Source organism: Molothrus ater, chromosome 10 (genome assembly GCF_012460135.2).
Source record: "Molothrus ater isolate BHLD 08-10-18 breed brown headed cowbird chromosome 10, BPBGC_Mater_1.1, whole genome shotgun sequence".
In the NCBI taxonomy this organism is placed as follows: Eukaryota; Metazoa; Chordata; class Aves; order Passeriformes; family Icteridae; genus Molothrus; species Molothrus ater.
In genome coordinates, this window is record NC_050487.2 from 17,185,881 (window position 1) to 17,205,474 (window position 19,594).

Below are 19,594 nucleotides of genomic sequence, written 5' to 3' on the forward strand. Positions count from 1 at the left end.
GGCGCGGCTCCGGAAATGGTCGTGCTGCGCTGCGCTGCGGCTGCGTCGGGCCGCGCGCGCTGAAGGAGACTGAAGGTAACGGGCGGGGGCGGGGCGGGCGCGCGCCCCGCGGGGGGGGTGGGGGGGCGCCGGTACCGGGGCCGCGCGTGCCGCCCTATTCCTCCCCCTTCCCCGGGATTCGCTTCGCTGGGCCTTGTCGCGCCGCCGCCGCCGCCGCCACCACGTGGGTGCCTCCCCGCCGCCGCCACCCCCTTCCCACGCCCTGTCCCGTGCTTCGCTCCGCTGCTGCGCCGGGCCCCCCGCTCGTCCCGATGGTCCCCACGTCCCGGTGATCCCGCAGCGGCGGCGTCCGTCCGCGCCCACGTGCCGGCCGGTGCGCCCCGCCGCCGCCGCCACCGCCGCACACGTGCTCCCGGCGCCGCGCCCGCCTAGGCCCGGCGCCGCCGCCGCATGTCTTGCGAGCAATGCCGCCCCCGCCCCGCCGCGACCGGCCTCTCGTGCCGCCGCCGGTGCCCGCGGGGCCGCGGTTGCGGCCGGCAGTGACACGTGTCCTTGGCAGAGGCCGCCGCCGCCGCGGGGGGGAGCGGGGCCGCCGGATGCCGCACCGGGCACCGCACCGCGCCCTCCCGCCGCCTTGATGGTGGTGCCGCCGCCCCGGGACGGAGCCGGCCGCAGCCGCCGGTTTGGCCGCCGCCTTGGCCTGGGGGCGAGGCCGCGCTTGGGCCTGGCGGGGCCGGCCGCTCTCGGGCCACGGCCGCGGCCTGTCCCAGCTCCGCCGTCGGTGATTCTTGTCTTGTCCCCCACTCCCCCGTACGTTCCCGCCTCCCCGAACTGCTGCTCCCGTTCCACGGCCCCTCACTCGGACCGAGCTGGGCCTTTCCGGAGCCCCCCCGGGCAGGGACCCCCCGCCCCGTCGGCGGGCCCGGCACAGGCCGCGGCCCGGCCGCTCCCGGCGCAGAGAGGCGGCCGCGACTCCGATTACAAACAGCCGCGCGGGGCCCCGTTGTCCCCCCGGACGGAACCCGCATTCCCCGGCCCTCCTGGGCTACCCGGGCCAGTGCGAAGCCGGGGCCAGGCCGGGCTCCCCCCGCGGGGCCCGGCCTGATCTCTTTCTCTCTCTCTCCCCCTCCCTCCTCTCTCCCAGTCAGTCGGATGAACGGTCTCTGCAGGCCCGCTCAGCCGGCCCAGGTTTTTCCCGCGGGGGGGTGAGTATCCTACTCGCTCCCGGTTGTATCTGGCAGAGGAGACCAGGTCTGGCTGTCCCCGGGTGTCCCTGTCCCCTGTGAGACAATCCTCCCCCTCTGTTTAGGGGTGATTGTTCTCAAGGCCTAGCTAAGCTGGCTCAGGTACGGGCTGTCCGTGCTGGGTGCTTGGGTCCCCGGTGAGAAGGGGCCCGAGGGAAGCACTGGGGAGTGCAACCCAGCCCCTGCCACCTCCTGAAACCCTGGCAAGGGCCCATCTCCACTGGGGTGGTGGCTCAGGGGATCCCTGTGATGGGGTGGCACCCCCACACCAAGGCGCAGCCGTGGGGGGATTGGGGTGCCCCATTTCCCAGTGTTGGTGGGACGTGTCTGGCAGTGCCCGCAGCGGGGCTGGGGGCCGGCAGTGCTGACGCGTCCAGGCGTCAGATTACAGGAGGCACCAGGGCTGCTCCCTTGGGTGTCTGGCCGGCAGCGGGCTCGCTGGGTGCCGTGGGGTGCAGGGGACCCCCGGCAGTGTGCGGGGTACTGCCTCTCCTTCCTGCCCCGGCGGCCTTTGCACTGGGGCGGGGAGAGCGGCACTGGCTGCCAAGTCCTTCCTGGGACAGCCGGGAGGGTGTCCGGGCTGCCTGGGTGCTGGCGGCGGCGGGGGGGCTGCAGACTCCCCTGGGCAGGGCAGTGGGCAGGAGTGTCGGTGGCGCGGGGGGACGAGGGAGCTGCTCCCTGCCTTCCCTGGTAGGCGTTTGTGGTGTACGCTGGGGACCCGGCGCCACCGGCAGGAACAGGTTTGGCCGGCCAGGGGAAGCGCTTAGTAGGTCAGCCGGGGTGGAGCTGGGCACGGCTGACGCCGGGGTGCCGCCGGCCCACCCAGCCCCCCGGAGTTAGTGGTGGCCTAGGTACTGGTGGCAGATTATGGGCGCTGGTGCCCAGTTTTGTGTAGGGCCCAGACAGGCTTTGTGGGGTCACCTTGGGTGGGTCAGTGTTGCTGGTGGGCATGGCTGGGTTTGGGGCATGATGAGGGGTCTGCTCTGAAGGGTGTGAGGACCTGCCCAGGCTGGGTGACTTGGCAGTACCTACCCCATCTTCCCCATGGCCCAGTGGGGCAAGAGGAGGTGGCTGGGGGTCCGTGCCTTGGTGGGATGCTGTCTGTGGGGCATGGCTGATGCCTGGCTTTACAATGGTAGGCTGTGGGGCTGCAGATTTGCAGATTTTAGTGCTGACATGGACAGGAGACAGATGCCTGGGGTGTTGCCATCTCCAGCTTATGCCCACTGTCCCTGTTCCTGCAGATAGCGAGGGGATCCTTATGCACAACCCCATGAAATGAACAAAGCTCCACAGCCCACAGGAGGAGCCCCGACTGCCCCGCACCCTGCCCCTTCTCCCGGACTGCCGCAGGTAACTTCCCCTGCAGGGCTGGGGGACACAGCTTTGCCTCCCCTGTTGGTGCCAAGGGCAGTGGTACCATCTCTTTCCCTCCCTGCCTTCTTCCAGCCGACGTTCCCACCTGGTCAGACGGCACCTGTGGTTTTTAACCCGGCACCGACCTCACAAATGAATACGCCTTCTCAGCCGCGCCAGGTAAGGATTTTGTCCAGAGCAGCAGAGGGTGGTAAGGGGTATCCAGCGGCTTTCTGCTTCCTGGCCGAGTAGCCCACACTGCCACAGAACCCAGGGGTGTTAGGAGCAATGTGGTGCCCCTCGGGCCTGGTGTGTGCCTGTGAAGGGGGAATGAGCCTGTGATCTGGACCACGACTGCCACCTGAGTACCTCCTGGCCCTGGGGTGGGAGGGCAGGCGCCTCCAATGAGGATGCCCACAGAGTGACTGCTCTTCTCTCCTTCCCCCCCTCCCCAAACTTCCCTTTCCTCCTCTCTCAGTTTCCAGCAGGGCCTCGGGCTATTCACCAGCAGGTACTAACCCGCTTCCCCTGCCCTGCATGCTGAACACCCTTCCCCGACACTGCACAGAAACACCCACCTTGGGCATGAAGGGGCTGGGGAGCATGTGGGGACCCTGGACTCTGGGGAAAGTGTGGGATGCCTCCTCGACTTTGGGTAGGTTTCTCTGCAGTGTCTCCCTTGCATGAAGCCTGCAGCATGTGGCTGTGCCTGTGCTAACTCCAGCCCAGGCTGTTGCTTCTGCCTGTGCCCTTCTGCCTCTTCCTCTTCTTCCCTGCTTTGCTTGGTCTCCCAAGGCCCTGCAGTGGCGTGCAAGGCTCTGGGTTCCATCAGCCCTCTTGTGTGGAGGAGCTGTTGGGGACAGATCTGGTGACATCCTTGGCTGTGCTGTCTGGGAGCTCATCAGACCCATCCCTGCCCCTTGGAAGGTCCCTAGAAGGGATCTCAGTATATTTGGGATGTGGGCACAGAGCAAAGGGCTCCCTGACTTTTTGTCCGTTCCTCTGCTATCCCTGTCCCAGTGCCAGTAACTCCTGTCTCTCTCTTTCCCCCTTTCCCTCTGTATGCGTGCGCTTGCTAACAGGGAGGATTCAGGTCTCTTCAGGTAACGCTTTCTCCTTGCCCCGGGGGTGCGTGCGCGGACCCTTCCTTGCCCGCTCATTGCTGGGCTGGAGCTGATGCTCCCGGGGATGCTCTTGCCCGGCAGAAAAGCTGGGTCGGGATGAGCGGCATTGGCCGGGGTGGGAATGCGGAGCTCCACATGTTGTCCGGCTCCGGCATGGCGGGACTACAGGTCCCAGCATCCACCGCGAGCGCCTGGAGCCGGTGCAGAGCACGCCGGGACCCGCCGCCGCCGAGCTGCGTGCGGCCGTGGCCGGCCCCGGGCGCTGGAGCTGCCGGCCCCGGGAGGGCTGGGCCGGGGCCGCGCCGGGCATGAGCTGGGTCGGGTGGACCCAGGCGGCCCCGCAGGTGCGTGGGGACAGGATGGTGCCGGGGCGGGGGGTGGCCTTGCGGGCTGCCGAGGCGGTGCTGCATGCCGGCAGCGTGGGGGGGCTGGTGTCTCCCCCCGAGTGCGGTGGTGGCAGATGAAGGTGCTGGAGCTCCTGCTGATGCTGTGCCCCATCTCTCCCCAAGCATTTCTACCAGAACAGGGCACAGCCTCCTGCCAGTGCGTCCCGCGTGCAGAGTAACACGACGGCTCGGCCCGGCCCTCCTGCCCATGTGTATCCAGCTGCTTCCCAGGTGATGATGATACCCTCCCAGATATCCTACACACCTTCCCAAGGAGCCTATTACATTCCCGGACAGGTGAGGGCTATGCTTTGGGCTCTGTGGGAGGGGGTTGGGATGGGCCCTGGTGGGAGGTGTTGCCTGGGCTTGGAGCCCAGGTCTGTTCTGGCGGGGTGGAGGGGGTCCTGAGACTCTGAACACCCACTGATTTGAGCAGGGTGCTGCTGGCTCTGTAGAGACGCAGCAGGCAGTACTGGTCCCCTCCCCAACAGTTCTCTGAGGCACCTGGTGTCTTCTCTGCCTGTGTCCTACTCACTGCCCTGGTGTACAACTAGTTCACAGTCAGGTTTGGGGTTACATCAGTGTTGTGGGGATATGTCTGTGTTTTGCAGGGGACATAACTGACTTATTTTCTTTCCTCTTGCAGGGTCGCTCCACGTACGTTGTCCCGACCCAACAGTACCCGGTCCAACCTGGCGCCCCTAGTTTTTACCCCGGAGCCAGCCCCACAGAGTTCGGGACTTACGGTACAGACAGAGGGTTTGCTCTGCTCCCCAGTGCTCTTTCAGTCCCAGCACTTCCCTGTTTTTTTTTACTCCCCTGGCCTCTGTGTGTCCCCCTGAGTTGAACACAGCTGATTGGGGCTGACTCTGTGACCCTCATTGCTGTTTTGGGGCACAGTTGCTTGTTGCCCAGCAGCACATCATGTCCTGCTGGTCCATTTGTACCGTCCACTCACCCCTGTCCTTTTCCAAATTGGGGCTGTTTAATATTTAACTCGGCTGGCGGAGGGCTGGGGCAGACTTTATCCCCTGCTCCCCCTCACTTGCTGTCAAGGTGGTGAGCAGTTCAGTGCTTGCTGACCCCCTCAGCTCCTGCTCCCCAGGAGCTGAGCTGGGGTGCTCCGTGCCTGCCCCCTCCTGGTGCTTGGGGAGTGCGATGTGAGTAGCCCCTCCTCCTTCCCCCTGCTGCATGTGGCCACCCGGGCTGTGACTATATTTAGGCTTGGTTGGCCCCGGGAGGCCCAGCAGACACAGAAATGTGAGCCGAGGCCTCCGGCCTGGCCCCAGCACAGCAGCAAAGCATAACCGGGGCAGAGATGGGCTTCTCCTGAGCCAGGTACGTGCCCGGCCTCCCTCCCTCTTGTCTCAGGACCCAGCCAGCCCCTCAGTGGAAGGAGGTGGCCCCTGGCTGTGGCTGTCTCCTGTGCTTGGGCCAGGACACTGCTGCACCTTTTTGCACTGAGCACAGCCCCGGGACATGCTCTGGGTATCTCTTTGAGGTTCCAGGATAGGTGCACCCCCAGCCTCTGCATTGGGTCTGCTGTGGCTCTTCCTGGGGAAGCTGGCAGCACTTGCCTCTTGCCCACAGGACTGGTAGGGTGACCTGACATGGTGTGACCCTTGACAAATGAATCAAATTGGGTCTCCTGAATGGTCCTCAGGGCTAGGCAGCCCAGGGTCTCCTTCCTTTCCCCCATGCCCAGCCCATCCTGACGTGTGAGGCCCATTCAGCGTCCCTGTGAGTCCCCCAAGCAAAGGGAGGGTCCCTGACTCAGAGATGAGGCAGTCGCCAGAGCACCTTGGTTGACTTTCAGGGTCAGTGCAGCAGGGAAGGTGCTGGAGCCAGAGGGGGCCAGGACCCTGTTGTGCCTGTCCCAGCACACCCGTATCCCTCTGGCACTGCTCCGGGGTGATGCTCATGGATGCCCTGGGAGGAGTGGAGCACCTCTTGAGGGTTGTGCCAGCCCTGGATGGGGTCCAGCTCTGCCTATGTCCCTCAGCACAGCTCCTTCCTCTGGGCTGGGCTCGCCAGGGACTCGAGCTGCACGGGGAGCCTGAGCCCCTCAGCCTGGGTGTGAATGGAGGCTGCCTGGTGCCGCCCTCGGGCTGGTGCTGGCCTTGGGGAGATAAGGGTGCAGGCAGGAAGGCGGTCACTGGCAGAGCCAGGACGCCTGTACCTGACATGGCCGAGTGTCCAGGCAGGGCTCTCTGGCATGGAGCTGGTGGGCACGGTGGATGCCTGCGGGGCCTGGCTGGGCGTGGGGGTGGCGCGGGGACGCTCTCTGCTTCACAGGGAAGGAATTTGGTCAGGCCTGTCAGGCGGGTTGGGACAATCCAGGCCGGATGCGATGGGGGTTCGCAGCAGAGCAGCGAGGGCTCTCCGGACTCCTGACAGACCCCTGTGTTTGGGAGATCAGAGAGTCCTCAGGACAGGCTTGGAGGATCTGGCTTGGCTGCTCTGACACTCTCTCCTCTCCTTCAGCGGGTGCGTATTACCCGGCACAGGGGGTGCAGCAGTTCTCAGCGGGGGTCCCCACTGCCCAGGTCATTGTGAGCCAGCAACCACCGATCCCCCCAAAACGAGAACGCAAGACGGTAAGGAGCCATCTGCCTCCAGGCATGGATGGGGGTGCTCATGTGCGAGAGGGTGTGCTCGTGTGCAGGAGGGGGATGGTGTCAGTCCCGGGCGCTGGTCGTGTGTGGGATGGGACATGGTGCAGCATGCCAGGGAAGAGGGTTGGCACAGGGCTGTGTCCCCACAGGCTGGAGGGCTTAGCAAGGGAACTGGGGTGCACGGTGGGTGCTGGCGACCTTGGTCGTCCCGGCGGGCAGCGTTGTGCTGAGTCACAGCTCCCGGGAGGGCGGGGGTGCCGCGGCTGCCAACTGCTGTCTGCTCCCGGAGATGCCGGTGCTCAGAGGCCTCGCATGGGGCCTATTTATAGCGGGGAGCCGGGTGGCTGCCGGCATGGCCCTGTGCTGGGAGGCAGGGGGTGCCACTGGGAGGTGGGATGCTGGCATTTTCTCATCAGAGATGGGTTGAGCTCTGCACTTGGTGTTCTGGGAGCAGGTCGTCTTCAGAAGGTAGAGAGAACAAGATTCCTGGCTGCACTTTGCCCTGTGCTGTAGTCTCAGCCAGACCCATGTGTACCCCTCCAGTCACCCCGCAGCAGAGTGCCCTGTAGCTCATGCTGCAGACATGGGGCACATGAGGCTGTAGGCATATAGGGTGTGCCTGGGGTGACACAGAGCTCACTGTGGTTTCTGTGTGCTGAGGCTAGTCCTCTGAGTGGGGGTTCTTGCAGCCCCTGTGCCAGCACAGTGATGTATTGGGGTTCTCTCACTTCTGGAAATGGGCACTGGCCTGGGGACCTGCTGGCTTCAGCTGCCTGTTGCGATGACTTGCAAGGCACTGGAGCAGGCCAGTGTCTGTGGGACACTGTGTCCTCTGGTGAGGGGATGTGGCACCCACTGTTCCCCCAAACTGCATGGCCAGGACAGGCACTGCAGTGAATGAACCTTCCTTTTCCCTTTGGAGAAGGGTGTCCTGTGGGGTGTTGGGCTCATGGAAAGGGGGTTGCCCGTGTGTTATGTCCTGCAGTCTGCCAACAGCTTCCCCACTCTGCTCTGATTCTTGGACAGATCCGAATACGAGACCCCAACCAAGGTGGCAAAGACATTACAGAAGAAATTATGTCTGGAGCAAGGACCTCATCCACCCCCACTCCTCCACAGGTAAGTGGACCCTCTGACTTCGCAGCTGTGGCAGAAGGAAGTGCACATGGCCCTGTTCAACTCCCTCTTTGCCCCCTCAGGCTGGAAGCGGTTTGGAGCCCCAGGCCAATGGAGAGACCCCTCATGTAGCAGTTATTGTCCGGCCCGGTAAGTGCCCGTGCCAGGGCTGGCTGTGCCAGCTGGCATGGCTGCAGCAAGGTTCCCTGGTGTTGGCACTGCAACACCAGGGAATGCATGTGTAATGCCAGCCCCACTGTTCCTTGGTTCTCTTGACTCTTGTGGGGTCAAAGACCATCCCTGCATACCTGGGGACGTATGTCCCCTTGTTGGATCCAGGAGAGTTTATGGGGGCTGTGTACTCATCTCAGCTGTCCTCCGGGCACTGGAGGACCCTTCTTGTCCCCATCCCCCATTTGTGATGTGGCTTGGCACATCTGTCCCTATGGCTCCTGAAGATAGAGGGATCTGGGGAGGAATGTGGGATGAGCAGGGAATCAGAGAGTTATCCATTAATGCCATCCACCTTGCAGATGACCGCCCAAAGCCTGCGCTGGTGGTGAGCAAGCCCGTCTCCCTGGAGCCCAGCAAGTCGGCATCCCCGTCTCCTCCCCCTCCCCTGATCCCCGAGGTGGAGCCCGTGGTGCTCTCGCCTGTGACGCTGGTGCCAATGGAGCCTCCTGTGGACACGGACGTGAAAGCGGAGCAGGGCGAGGCGCCACCTGACCCGCAAAAGACGTTAAGCGCCATCACTACAGTGCCAGGGGCTGCGGAGCTGCCCCTTGTGCCCGCGCCCAACATGGACACGGTGGCTGCGGAGGAGGAGGAGGAAGAGGAGGAGAAGGTTGCTATTTCCCTCCCAGAGCCCACCCTGCAGGAGCCTGTGCCCCCTGAGGTGCCGCCAGTGCCCACTGTTCCCTCGATGCCAGCCGTGCCCCTGGTGCCGGCTGCGCCGTCGCCACCGCCCGTTGTACCACAGGCCCCCGAAGCGCCTGCCAAACCTGCCTCCCCCAGCCCCCCTCCGCCCCGGGAAGAGCCCTGCCCCGAGCCCACTGAGGCCAATGGGGTTTTGGAGGAGACACCTGAGACGGTCCCTGAGGCGCCCGTGTGCCAGCCAGTGCCGGTCTCCGAGCCGGTGCCTGTGCCCACCCTGGACTCCCCCGTTGCCCAGGCTGAAGAGCTGCCCCTACCCAATGGTGTGGAGGGCACCAGCAAAGCAGAGCCAAGTGAGGAGCGGCCCGAGTCAGATGTCAGTCCCATCTCAGAGCCTGAGGAGCCAGCCCAGCCTGGCACCCCTGCCTCCCCACCTGCAGAGGAGGAGGAGGAAGAGAGCGAAGGCCCTGGTGAGACCCAGGAGCGAAGCTTGAGCCCAGCCCCTGCCCCTTCGCAGATCTCGGAGGCGACCGCACAAGGTTGGGAATGCTGGGCTGCAGGGTGCCCCAGGGTGGGTGTTGGGTGGTGGGGGACATCGCATGGCATGAGGTACAGGGAGGATGTTGGAGATGTGGTTAGGGATACAGGATGTGTAGGTATGGGATTCTGAGGGGGACAAGGTGTCTGTGGATGGTGGGATCAGGGAGATGTCTGGGGAGTACATCTATGGGGTGATGTGTGGGTGGGCACAGAGGACTGTGTGTGGGGGATGTCACAGGGAATGAAGTGTGTTTTATATGATGTTTTACACAGGGCTGTAGGGTGATGTATCAGGGTTGTATCTGAGGATTGTCCGCAGTCGTTGAGGACACTGGGAGGTGGCGGATTGGCAGGGAAGATGTAGGGCATGCTGTGTAGGGGTATGCAAGTACACAGGGATGATTGAGGGAAGTGGAGTGCCCTGGGGATGTGTTAGGGTTTCTCTTTTTTTTTTTTAAGCATCCTACACAGGAGTGTTGGGGTTACATAGGAGTGATGGGGAAGATGGGTTCACAGGATGTGTTTTATGGAGTGCCTTGGGCAGGGATACAGGGGTGCTCTAGGAGGGCAACCTCAGGGCAGCTAAATTTCTGGGGAGCATGTGTTTGGGCTGGTGTATAGGGGTGCCAGGGAGGAGAGTGTGTATAGGAGCAGAGATTTGTATGGGAGTGTCCTGTACGGGCTGCCTGTAGAGCAGTGTCTGTAGGGATCCTCTGACAGGATGGGGAGCACACAGTAGGGCAGTGGTGTAGATGGGAGGTTTTGATGAGGCACATGGTAAATTAGGGTGTGTTTGGGGATGGGGGCTGTTATGTGGTGGCAGGACCACATCCCTGTGGCTCCATCTTGAAGCTCACCTGCTGTTACTGGGGCCTTGCTGGTGACCCTGTAGCTAGTGTTAGGGTGCTGGGGACTGGGAGGGTTCCTGTCTTTCACCTTCCTGCCTCTCCTCCCAGTCGCCATGTCGGTGCCAAAGAAGAAACGAAGGATGAAGGAGCTGAACAAGAAGGAGGCAGTAGGTGATTTGCTGGATGCCTTTAAAGAGGTGAGTGTCCTGGGGTGTCTGGGGATCACCCTGTGTCCCATCTCCTCCTGTGATGAACTCTGCTTTGTGCCATCGTGTCTGGGCCACTGATGCTCTGTGATGGTAATGAGGATCTGAGGTGGGGTGGACACCGAGGAGTGGGGTGAAGGGGACAGGAACAGGCTTGTGTGGGTGACTGCTGTCCCTGTCCCCTCTGCTGCAGTCTCAGACTGGTGATAGTGCCTCGGAGGCGGAGAACAAGCCCCCCGTGTCTACCCCTGCCAGTGAAGCAGAGGATGTGGCTCCTGCCCGTCCACAGGAGGAGTCGGAAGAGACATGGGAGGAGAAGGAAGACAAGTTGGCCCCAGAGAAGGGCAAGGCTGCTGGCCAGAAGTATGGCTACAAGGAAGGTAAGCTGTGCCTGGGCACAGTCCTCTGCTGGCAGCCACCACCTCTGGACCCAGCAGTGGGGAAGGTGTGGGTGGCATGCTCGCCTGTGTCCTAAATTTTACATTCTCCTCCCATCTTGTCCCTAAGCTTGTCATGGGATGGGGAACAGAGTTCCCAGCACAAGGTCTTGGCAGGAGGCAGGGACCTGGTGGAATCAGGCTTTCTAAGCAGGCATGGTTTTGCTCATGGTGTACCAGCCTGGGGTAGTTTTCTGGTTGTCTGTATCTCACCTTGCTTGTTCCTGTGTGGACCCAGACCCACCACAGCCAGGGTGGGGTGAGAGAATATGGGACAATATTCAGGCACATCAGAGTGTCCGTCTTGCCCCCCACTGCAGAGCAATGGAAGCCATTGAACCCTGAGGAGAAGAAGCGATATGACCGGGAGTTCCTGCTGGGCTTCCAGTTCATCTTTGCCAGCATGCAGAAACCTGAGGGGCTGCCCCAGATCACAGATGTGGTGCTGGACAAGGTCGGTGCGGCCCTGGAAATTGGGGAATTGCGGGTGGTGGTTAGGTGGGGATCTGGCTCCTCTTTGTGCCTTGGGAAGGTGGGGCAGGGACTTACATTTGTGCTCAGTGTCTTGTTGCTGCATCTGCAGTGACCCTTGAGCCTGGGTTTGGTGGGTGTGGGGGCACCTCTGGGGCCTTTTTTCCAGTTCCTTGTCCCGGCGCTGAGGCTGGGGGATGGATCCATCCCGCTCCTCTGCCCCCGGGCATCCTCAGCCGTGTGTACCTTCGCAGGCCAACAAGACCCCACTGCGGCCAATCGACCCCCTCCGCATCAGTAGCATGAACTGCAGCCCTGACTTCACCCCCTCCTTCGCCAACCTTGGCCGGCCTGTCATGGGCAACCGGGGCCTGGTGAGTATCTCCTCACTTCATTCCTGCCACCCTGCTCTGCCTCTCTGTGATGATCAAGCTTTCGAGCCACTGTGTCTGGGCCACTGATGTCCATGATGGAGTTGAGGATCTGAGTAGGTGGACTGGGGACTTCTGGGAGCCAGCTCATGTGGTCCCAGAGCAGAGAGCTGAGTTTCTTGTCCATGTGTCAGCCCTCAGGGTTGGGTCCCCGCCGCTCCCAGCCGAGTCAGAGGAAGGAGCCCCGCAAAATCATTGCTACTGTGTCCCTCAATGAGGATGTCAAGCTGAACAAGGCCGAGAAGGCCTGGAAACCCAGCAGCAAACGTGCTTCCGAGGAGGAGGATCCTGAGAATATCAAGACACAGGTGGGAGCTGGGGTGGGGAGGCAGTCGGAGGGCCTGGGGGAAAGATGCCCAGCTCTTGCTGACCCTATTGCCCTTGCAGGAACTGCTCCGCCGTGTCCGCAGCATCCTCAACAAGCTGACACCCCAGATGTTCCAGCAACTGATGAAGCAGGTGATGGAGTTGTCCATCGACACGGAGGAGCGGCTCAAGGGTGTCATCGACCTCGTCTTCGAGAAGGCCATCTCGGAGCCAAACTTCTCTGTTGCCTATGCTAACATGTGCCGTTGCCTTATGGGGGTGAGCAGAAGCTGGGTGGTCTCCTGTTGAGTGGGCAAGGTTTTTTTGGCCATCTCAGCTGAGCTTAGTAGTGTGCAGGTCCTTCCATGTGGAGTGGGGAAACTAGGGTGTGTGGATGGAGGACTGTGTTCAGAGTCTCAGCAGGGCATCACAGTGTTGTAGGGTGGCTTTTCCCTGATTTGAGTAATGCCACCTTATTTGCCCAGTTTTGGGGGAGACACAACTCATACTCTTTCTCTGGGTTGTACCTCTCCCTGCAGCTTAAAGTGCCCACAACAGACAAGCCCACAGTGACTGTGAACTTCCGCAAGCTGCTGCTCAACCGCTGCCAGAAGGAGTTTGAGAAGGACAAGGATGATGATGAGATCTTTGAGAAGCGGCAGAAGGAGATGGATGATGCCAGTGCTGTGAGTTGTGGCGGGAATCTGCTCAGAGGGCTGGCGTGGGTGTCCTTGGCTTGGCTCTGGACACTGAACTGGCCTGCTGTGCTTTCCGTGCAGCCCGAGGAGAAGGCGCGCATGAAGGATGAGCTGGAGGAGGCGCGGGACAAGGCCCGACGACGATCCCTGGGCAACATCAAGTTCATTGGAGAGCTCTTCAAACTGAAGATGTTGACGGAGGCCATTATGCATGACTGCGTGGTGAAGCTGCTCAAAAACCACGATGAAGAGTCTCTTGAGTGCCTTTGCCGCCTGCTTACGACTATTGGCAAGGACTTGGACTTCGAGAAAGCCAAGGTACTCCTTGCCCTGCCCTACCATGCTTGCTCTTCCCTTGCCTTTAGGAGGGATGTGACCATGGCTCTGTCCCTCTATAGCCCAGGATGGACCAGTACTTCAATCAGATGGAGAAGATCATCAAAGAGAAAAAGACATCATCCCGAATCCGTTTCATGCTGCAGGATGTGATTGACCTAAGACGGGTAAGGTTGATGGAATGCAGTTGCCTGGGGACTGTCCTCCATCTGCTGCTTGGTCCCTTGGAGCTGCTGGCCTATGTCCTCTGAATGCCAGCACTCCATGTGTCCCCTCTAGGAGAGAGGTGGGTATGTGAGCTGTGGCCAGCCCCAGAGACACCATGCTAGCCCCTGCTCTTGGTTATCATGGTAGTGGTAGTGGGCACACAGTAACTGGCGGCTGTTTAATGCAGGGGGGCTCTGGAACCTGAGCCCTTTTGTGCCAAAAGCTGCCACAACACATGGAGAGTGGTGATGGCCCAGGCCAGAGACCAACCTGAGACTTTGAGAGTGGGGTGGCTGGGAAGGGGGAATCCCTTTCCCTCCATCTTTCAGCCATCTCAGTTCCCTCTTCCCTTCTTCCCTGCCCTCTGCAGAATAGCTGGGTGCCGCGGCGGGGAGACCAGGGCCCCAAAACCATCGATCAGATCCACAAGGAAGCAGAGATGGAGGAGCATCGAGAACACATCAAAGTGCAGCAGCTCATGTCAAAGGATAAGAGGAGAGGACCCCCTGGGCCATCCTCTGGTGGTGAGTATCTGGCCTTGGGGGCACTTGAGTTTTCTAGGAGTGGTTTGCTCCTGCTGGACTCTGCTCAAGGCTGGTCTGCACCTTATGACTGTCCCTCTTGTGTTCAGGACGCAGTAGCCTGGTTGCAGATGATGGCTGGAACACGGTGCCCATCAGCAAGGGCAACCGGCCCATTGACACCAGCCGGTTAACAAAGATCACCAAGGTGAGGCTGGGGGTGTGGTGGGGCAGCCGAGCTGGCTGCCTGGCCTGGGTCATGCCTTGGTGGGGGATCAGGCCTGACTGTCTCTCTCTCCATCTGCAGCCTGGATCCATTGACTCCAATAACCAGCTCTTTGCACCGGGTGGGCGGCTGAGCTGGGGCAAAGGCAGCAGCGGAGGGTCTGGCGCAAAGCCTGCAGATTCAGGTAGGCAGTGTGGGACTGGCTGGGTGCTGTGGGACAGAGTGGAGGGGTGATCTTTCCCCTGGCAGTTCCTCTACCAAGGAGTTGCCGAACTCTGAGACTTCCCTCTTTTCACGCCCAGCATCTGATTCAGGGCGACCAGCCACGAGCACCTTGAACCGCTTCTCAGCGCTCCAGCAGTCAATGCCTGCCGAGAGCCCAGAGTCCCGCCGTGTGGTGCAAAGGTGAGGGGCCAGCCCTGCCTTGGTGGAGGGGTGTGTGGGGTTGAGAGAGAGCCCCTGATTCAGTCTTGTGGTTGATCAGTGTATAGACAAGTTACAGTATCAAGGCCCCTGTGGCAAGATGGGGGGGGGCCTTGAGAGAGCTCAGAGTCAGTGGTGAATCCTTGTGGCAAGGAAGGTTGACCTCACCCTGGATGTCCTCCCTACTGTTTGGCACTTGGGTGACCACCCCTGCGTGCTTGGTCTGGCCTGGGGGTCCTTGGGTAGACATTAATGGGTGGCGGGAGTGTGAGGTCCCCAAAGAGAGCTGGAGTTTGGATTTGTTCAAGAGAAGAGGAAGACAAAAGGAGGCTTTGCCAGTCTGCGTCAGAAGGAAGGTGTGGGTAGGACAAAGGCAGGCAGTGCTCAGCCATGCCAAGGAGCAGAGTAAAAGGAAAAGGGTATGAGTTGGAACAGGGGAGAAATAGGGAGAAAGTTTTCCCTAAGAATGGTCAAGTGCTAAAAGAGAAGTGGGGATTGGAGTGGCACAGCCTTACTTTACAGAGCTCTACAGTCTGGGGTCAGGGAGGGTGGTGATGGGTTCTTCACACTGTGTGTCTTTCTCTCACCCAGGAGCAGCTCCAGCCGTGACAGGTCAGAGAAGGCTGGGGACAGAGGGGACCGGGAGTCACGTTCGGAGAAGGGCAGCGACCGTCTAGAGCGTCTTGACCGGGGGGAGAGAGTAGACAGGAACAGGTCTGCCCTCACCAAGAGGAGCTTCAGCAAAGAGACAGAGGACAGGAGCCGAGAACGGGAGAAGCAGGGCGGCCCCGAGGCCGTGCGCAAGGCTGCGAGCATGACGGAGCAACGGGACCGGAGCCGAGAGACTGGTGAGCTGGGGAGGGGCGATACCCCAGGCTCTGGCTGCACCTGCAGCTCTGCCTGTCCCAGGTGATGCCTGATCCCTGCTCTTCTCTTGCAGTTAAACAAGAGCCAACACCTCCTGCAACATCCACCAAGCCCGCGCTGTCAGAAGAGGAACTGGAGAAGAAATCCAAGGCGATCATAGAGGAATACCTGCACATCAATGACATGAAGGTGAGAGAAGGGGGTGGCCATGTTCCTCTGACATGCCATATGCTTCCCTCCCTGTGTGGTACACTGTTTGGGCAGTGTTCTGGTGGTGCCTGGATGAGGAAGGGGAGCCAGAGCTGGCTATAGGGCAGTACTGACCCCCCCCTTTTCCCTGCAGGAGGCCCTGCAGTGTGTGCAGGAGCTGGGCAGCCCCTCCTCACTCTACATCTTTGTGCAAAATGGCATCGAGTCCACGCTGGAGAGGAGCACCATCTCCCGCGAGCACATGGGAGCCCTGCTCTGCCAGCTGGTGAAGGCAGGCACGCTCTCCAAGGAGCAGTACTACAAAGGGTGAGGGGCTTGGGCAGCCTGGCTTTGAATTTGGCCCTGCCTTGAGTAGGACTCAACATTGAGACATCCTGAGGTCCCTCCTAGCCAAGGGTGTGGGGACTGCTGGATCCCAACAGCTCCCTCTGCTCTTCAGGCTGCGGGAGATCTTGGAGATCGCAGAGGACATGGAGATTGACATCCCACACATCTGGCTGTACCTGGCTGAGCTCATCACACCCATCCTGCAAGAGGAAGGCATCCCCATGGAGGAGCTGTTCAGGTGAGGGCTGTGCTCCTCAGCAGGGCTGGCACAGAAGTCCTCCTGGGGGCAGGTAGCTCACCCAGGTTTCTTGTGCTCCACAGGGAGATCACAAAGCCCCTGGTGCCCATTGGGAAGGCCACCACGCTGCTGGTCGAGGTGCTGGGCTTGTTGTGCAAGGGCATGGTAAGTGCATGGGGCTTGTGGCTGCTGGCTGCAGTCTCAAGGACTGGCATCCTGCCTGGGGGCTGGGTGGGGATTGAACCCCCCTGCCTCAAGAGAGGATGGTGAGGGGCATCCCTCTCAGTATCGGGGTCACGGGGCTGGCATGGCCAAACCACAGTATCTTCCTCCCTGGAGATGGAGGGCATGCAATGCTGATGCTGACTGTCTGTCCCACAGGGCCAGAAGACCGCAGGAAAGCTGTGGAGGGATGGGGGCCTGAGCTGGAAGGAATTCCTGCCTGAGGACCAGGATGTCAACAAATTTGTCACAGAGCAGGTGGGGGCTTGTTGGCAGCAAGGGGCAGAGGTGGGCTGTGGGCAGATCTTGGGGGCTTTTTGGCAGCAAGGGGCAGAGGTGGGCCGTGGGCAGACCTTGGGCAGTGTGAGAGTGGCACTCCCCTGTGCTGCCTTCAACAGCTCTCTCTGCCTGCTTCCCCAGAAATTGGAGTACACGATGGGGGACAGCTCAGACATGCCAAGCCGCAAGGAGCTGACCTCAGAGGAGCTGTGCAAGCAAATGGACAAACTGCTGAAGGAGAACCCGAACAACCAAAGAATATACGACTGGATTGAGGTGAGGGTGGGGACACAATGCCTGAGTGTCTGGAGGCTTCCTCTTGGCTCCCTCTCCAGCTCACAATCCTTTACCCTCCCCCCTCTAGGCCAACCTGAGCGAGCAGCAGGTCTCGTCCAACACGTTTATCAGGGCCCTGATGACGTCTGTGTGCCACTTGGCCATTGTCTGTGAGTACCAGGGTGAGGTGGGAGCGGGGGGGGGGTGCCCCTGCCTGCAGTGCCCCTCTCACGCCCTGTCCCCTGCAGTTGAGAACCCGTACCGCGTGGACGCCATGGTCATCCGCAACCAGGCCAAGCTGCTCCAGAAGTACCTGCGGGATGAGCAGAAGGAGCTCCAGGCACTCTATGCCCTGCAAGCCTTGGTGGTGAAGTTGGACCAGCCTCCCAGTGAGTATCGTGGGTGCGGGTGGGGCAAGGAGAGGGTGGCAAATGTGTTCCCACCTCAGCAGGGTGGCCGATGGCTGGAGAATAGCAGAGGTTCCCCTTTGTCCCCCCACCCCAGACCTGCTGCGGATGTTCTTTGATGCCCTCTACGATGAGGACGTCATCAAGGAGGAGGCTTTCTACAAGTGGGAGTCCAGCAAGGACCCGGCCGAGCAGCAGGGTAAAGGGGTGGCTCTCAAATCGGTGACAGCCTTTTTCACCTGGCTCCGGGAAGCTGAGGATGAGTCGGACAACAACTGAGCAGCTGTGAGGAGGAGGAGGAAGGGGGGAGAAAAGAGCGGGGCACCCTGGGGAGTAACTCCATCCCTTCCCACCCCTGGCCCCCATGGACTTGCTGATGCCAGGGCTGAGGGACCTGCTGTGCCCCTTGCAGCCCCCCTCTCTTTTTTTCAGTTCTCCTCTCTCTTCTTCCTCTGTCCTGGTTCTGTTTGTAAGGCCTGTACGAGTTTGTCATGATGATAATAAACAGATGCTGACTGAGGTGGTGGCTGCCATGGGCCCCCTTGGGGACCCTCCTCGCCCCCCTCCCAGTGCAGGCACACCGGGTCTCTGGGAGTGGGGCAGAGCACCCCTGGATTCATGTTATGGAGAGGGGGGGATGGGATGGGGACATATCTCTCCCCTCCTCTCCCTCCTCCTCTTTCTTCTTCCCGCTTCTTGATGAAATATAGAGAGATTATATATATATAAACTTATTAAATTTGGTTTGGGGACAGGAGCGTGATTTCTCCCCCTCCCCTGTCCTCTCTCTATTCCTCCATCACTGCCTGGACCCTCTCCCCTCTATGGTTTTTAAATTTTAAATATAAATCATTCCCCCCCCAGCTCCTGCTCTGACACCTGGGGAGGGTGCCGGGGAGGAGGGGGGGTGGCCCCTTCTCTCTGGGCCAGGCTGAGTCCCCTCCACGACCCCAAAAGCCCCTATCCTCCTCCCAAACGTTTAAGGCCACAATTGGGCAAGCGACAGGGCGGCCCCCTCATCCGCGTCCCCTGTATTTATAGAGCGCCGGATGTGACGAGCCGCATGTGTAATTATTAAAACAAGGATTCAATTACTGGTCACGTGAATTTGTAAATAATTTTTTTTTTTGCCTTTTTTTTTTTTTCTTTATGGAGTATTTAATTGAAGATTTAAAGGCATCTTTTCACCTTAAAACTGGAAATAAAAGAACATTGCTAAATAATGCCCCGTGTGCCACTGTTGCCGCCCCCCCCCCCCACGTCCCTTGTGCCTGGGCTGGTGTGGGGGTGCCAGCCTTGAACATGGGCAAGGACCAGCCTCCCCTGTCACTGCAAGGCAGGTAGGTATCCCCCACTCCAGGGTTGGAAGGGTGGCAAGGGGGTTGGATGTGCCTGGAGTGAGGCCCCCTGGACTCCCCTTGCTGGCACTGCCCGGCACAGGGTCTCTGGAGGTGGAAGAGACAGCCCTGCCAGCACCTTGGCTGTGGAGCAGCGCCCTGATGTCCCCTAATGTCCCTTTTGCCACAGGCATGAGTGGCAGAACCTGTGTGGTCTTGGGGCAGGAGATGGGAGGTGTTGTGCCAGGTGCCCCCTGTACCTTCCAGTGTGGGAGGGCATGTTTCTATCAGCCCCTCCTGGCCTTGTCTTGCAGTTGGAGTGGAGATGGGGCACAATTGGCCCCTGCTGGGGTTCCCCTGTGGGGGTATCCCTGCTGGGGACAGAGGCTGGTCCCCCTTGGGACTAGAGGCTGGTCTTTGCTGCCTTGGGCTCCCTCTTGCTGAGTCACCCTGGCCATGGCCCAGAGGGTACAGAATAATTAACCGGAGGCTGTTCCCCAGATTAGAGGCTGATCTGTCTGAGCTGCAGCCCTGGCATCACTAATGCTGGGAAGCATTTGGCAGGGAAAGGCCTCGGGATGGGGACTGGACAGGAACTCCCCCTGACTGGGAATAAGTGAGTAAGGAGGGAGGGAGGCCCTTGGAGCTGTTTGGGTAACCTGCTTGCCAAGGGAAAGGGTGGCACCGCAGCAGTGCCCTCCTGTTCCAGGGCCAAGGTGCCACAGCGTTAATTGCCATCAGTCGGTTTCAGAATGAACACGGTTGACCCATCAGCTTGGCCATCGGCGCTGGCCTGGATCTCCTGCAGGGGCCGTTGCTGTCAGACGCGATGTTCCAAAGGCTGCACCCACCTGTCCCCAGCCAGTTCCATGGGGGTGGGAGGCTGTGTGCTCCACCAGGCCCTCGGGGCAGGGTAGGGGCAGGCAGGTCGGGCTGAGGGGTGCCCTATTTCTGCAGGGTCCCAGCTCTTGTCCCCCCGGGGGTGTACGGGGGCCGGGGCCGGGAGGGGCGGCGCTGTCCGCGGTGCTGGCACGGCGCTCTCCGCGGTGGCCGGCCTTCTTCCCCTC

At 60.9% G+C, this 19,594-nt stretch overlaps 1 protein-coding gene and 2 non-coding genes across 9 annotated transcripts; all 3 read left to right on the forward strand.

Annotated features, from left to right (window-relative positions):
- The first annotated feature begins 6 nt into the window (after positions 1-6).
- On the forward strand, positions 7-18,284 carry EIF4G1 (eukaryotic translation initiation factor 4 gamma 1). 7 transcript variants are annotated; one of them, XM_036388691.2, is made up of 35 exons: positions 7-75; positions 1,145-1,205; positions 2,489-2,597; positions 2,694-2,780; positions 3,079-3,111; positions 3,683-3,703; positions 4,234-4,407; positions 4,757-4,856; positions 6,595-6,707; positions 7,752-7,844; positions 7,925-7,991; positions 8,375-9,253; positions 10,211-10,299; positions 10,502-10,688; positions 11,066-11,199; positions 11,453-11,590; positions 11,782-11,955; positions 12,035-12,232; positions 12,493-12,639; positions 12,733-12,969; positions 13,050-13,154; positions 13,565-13,718; positions 13,826-13,923; positions 14,023-14,125; positions 14,244-14,346; positions 14,956-15,212; positions 15,305-15,420; positions 15,575-15,747; positions 15,881-16,006; positions 16,090-16,171; positions 16,388-16,486; positions 16,649-16,783; positions 16,872-16,953; positions 17,032-17,172; positions 17,288-18,284. In XM_036388691.2, exons 3-35 carry the CDS (start codon positions 2,523-2,525, stop codon positions 17,467-17,469), a joined length of 4,902 nt encoding a protein of 1,633 aa, XP_036244584.1. In that variant the 5' UTR covers positions 7-75; positions 1,145-1,205; positions 2,489-2,522; the 3' UTR covers positions 17,470-18,284. The 7 variants fall into 7 exon arrangements, with proteins under 7 accessions (XP_036244584.1, XP_036244585.1, XP_036244587.1 ...); XM_036388692.2 differs by having other exon boundaries at positions 14,256-14,346; XM_036388694.2 differs by having other exon boundaries at positions 11,471-11,590.
- On the forward strand, positions 10,344-10,420 carry LOC118690460 (small nucleolar RNA SNORD66). The gene has a single exon (XR_004980815.1). It is a non-coding gene; the product is annotated as a small nucleolar RNA SNORD66 (small nucleolar RNA).
- On the forward strand, positions 11,633-11,707 carry LOC118690461 (small nucleolar RNA SNORD66). The gene has a single exon (XR_004980816.1). It is a non-coding gene; the product is annotated as a small nucleolar RNA SNORD66 (small nucleolar RNA).
- Positions 18,285-19,594: the final 1,310 nt, after the last annotated feature.

Bases quoted from the DNA above. Each gene is read 5' to 3' on its own strand.
- EIF4G1 (XM_036388691.2), top strand. From the start codon at position 2,523: ATGAACAAAGCTCCACAGCCCACAGGAGGAGCCCCGACTGCCCCGCAC. The intron at 9,254-10,210 runs GTTGGGAATGCT...CTCTCCTCCCAG, and splicing joins CTCGGAGGCGACCGCACAAG to TCGCCATGTCGGTGCCAAAG. The intron at 10,689-11,065 runs GTAAGCTGTGCC...CCCCCACTGCAG, and splicing joins GAAGTATGGCTACAAGGAAG to AGCAATGGAAGCCATTGAAC.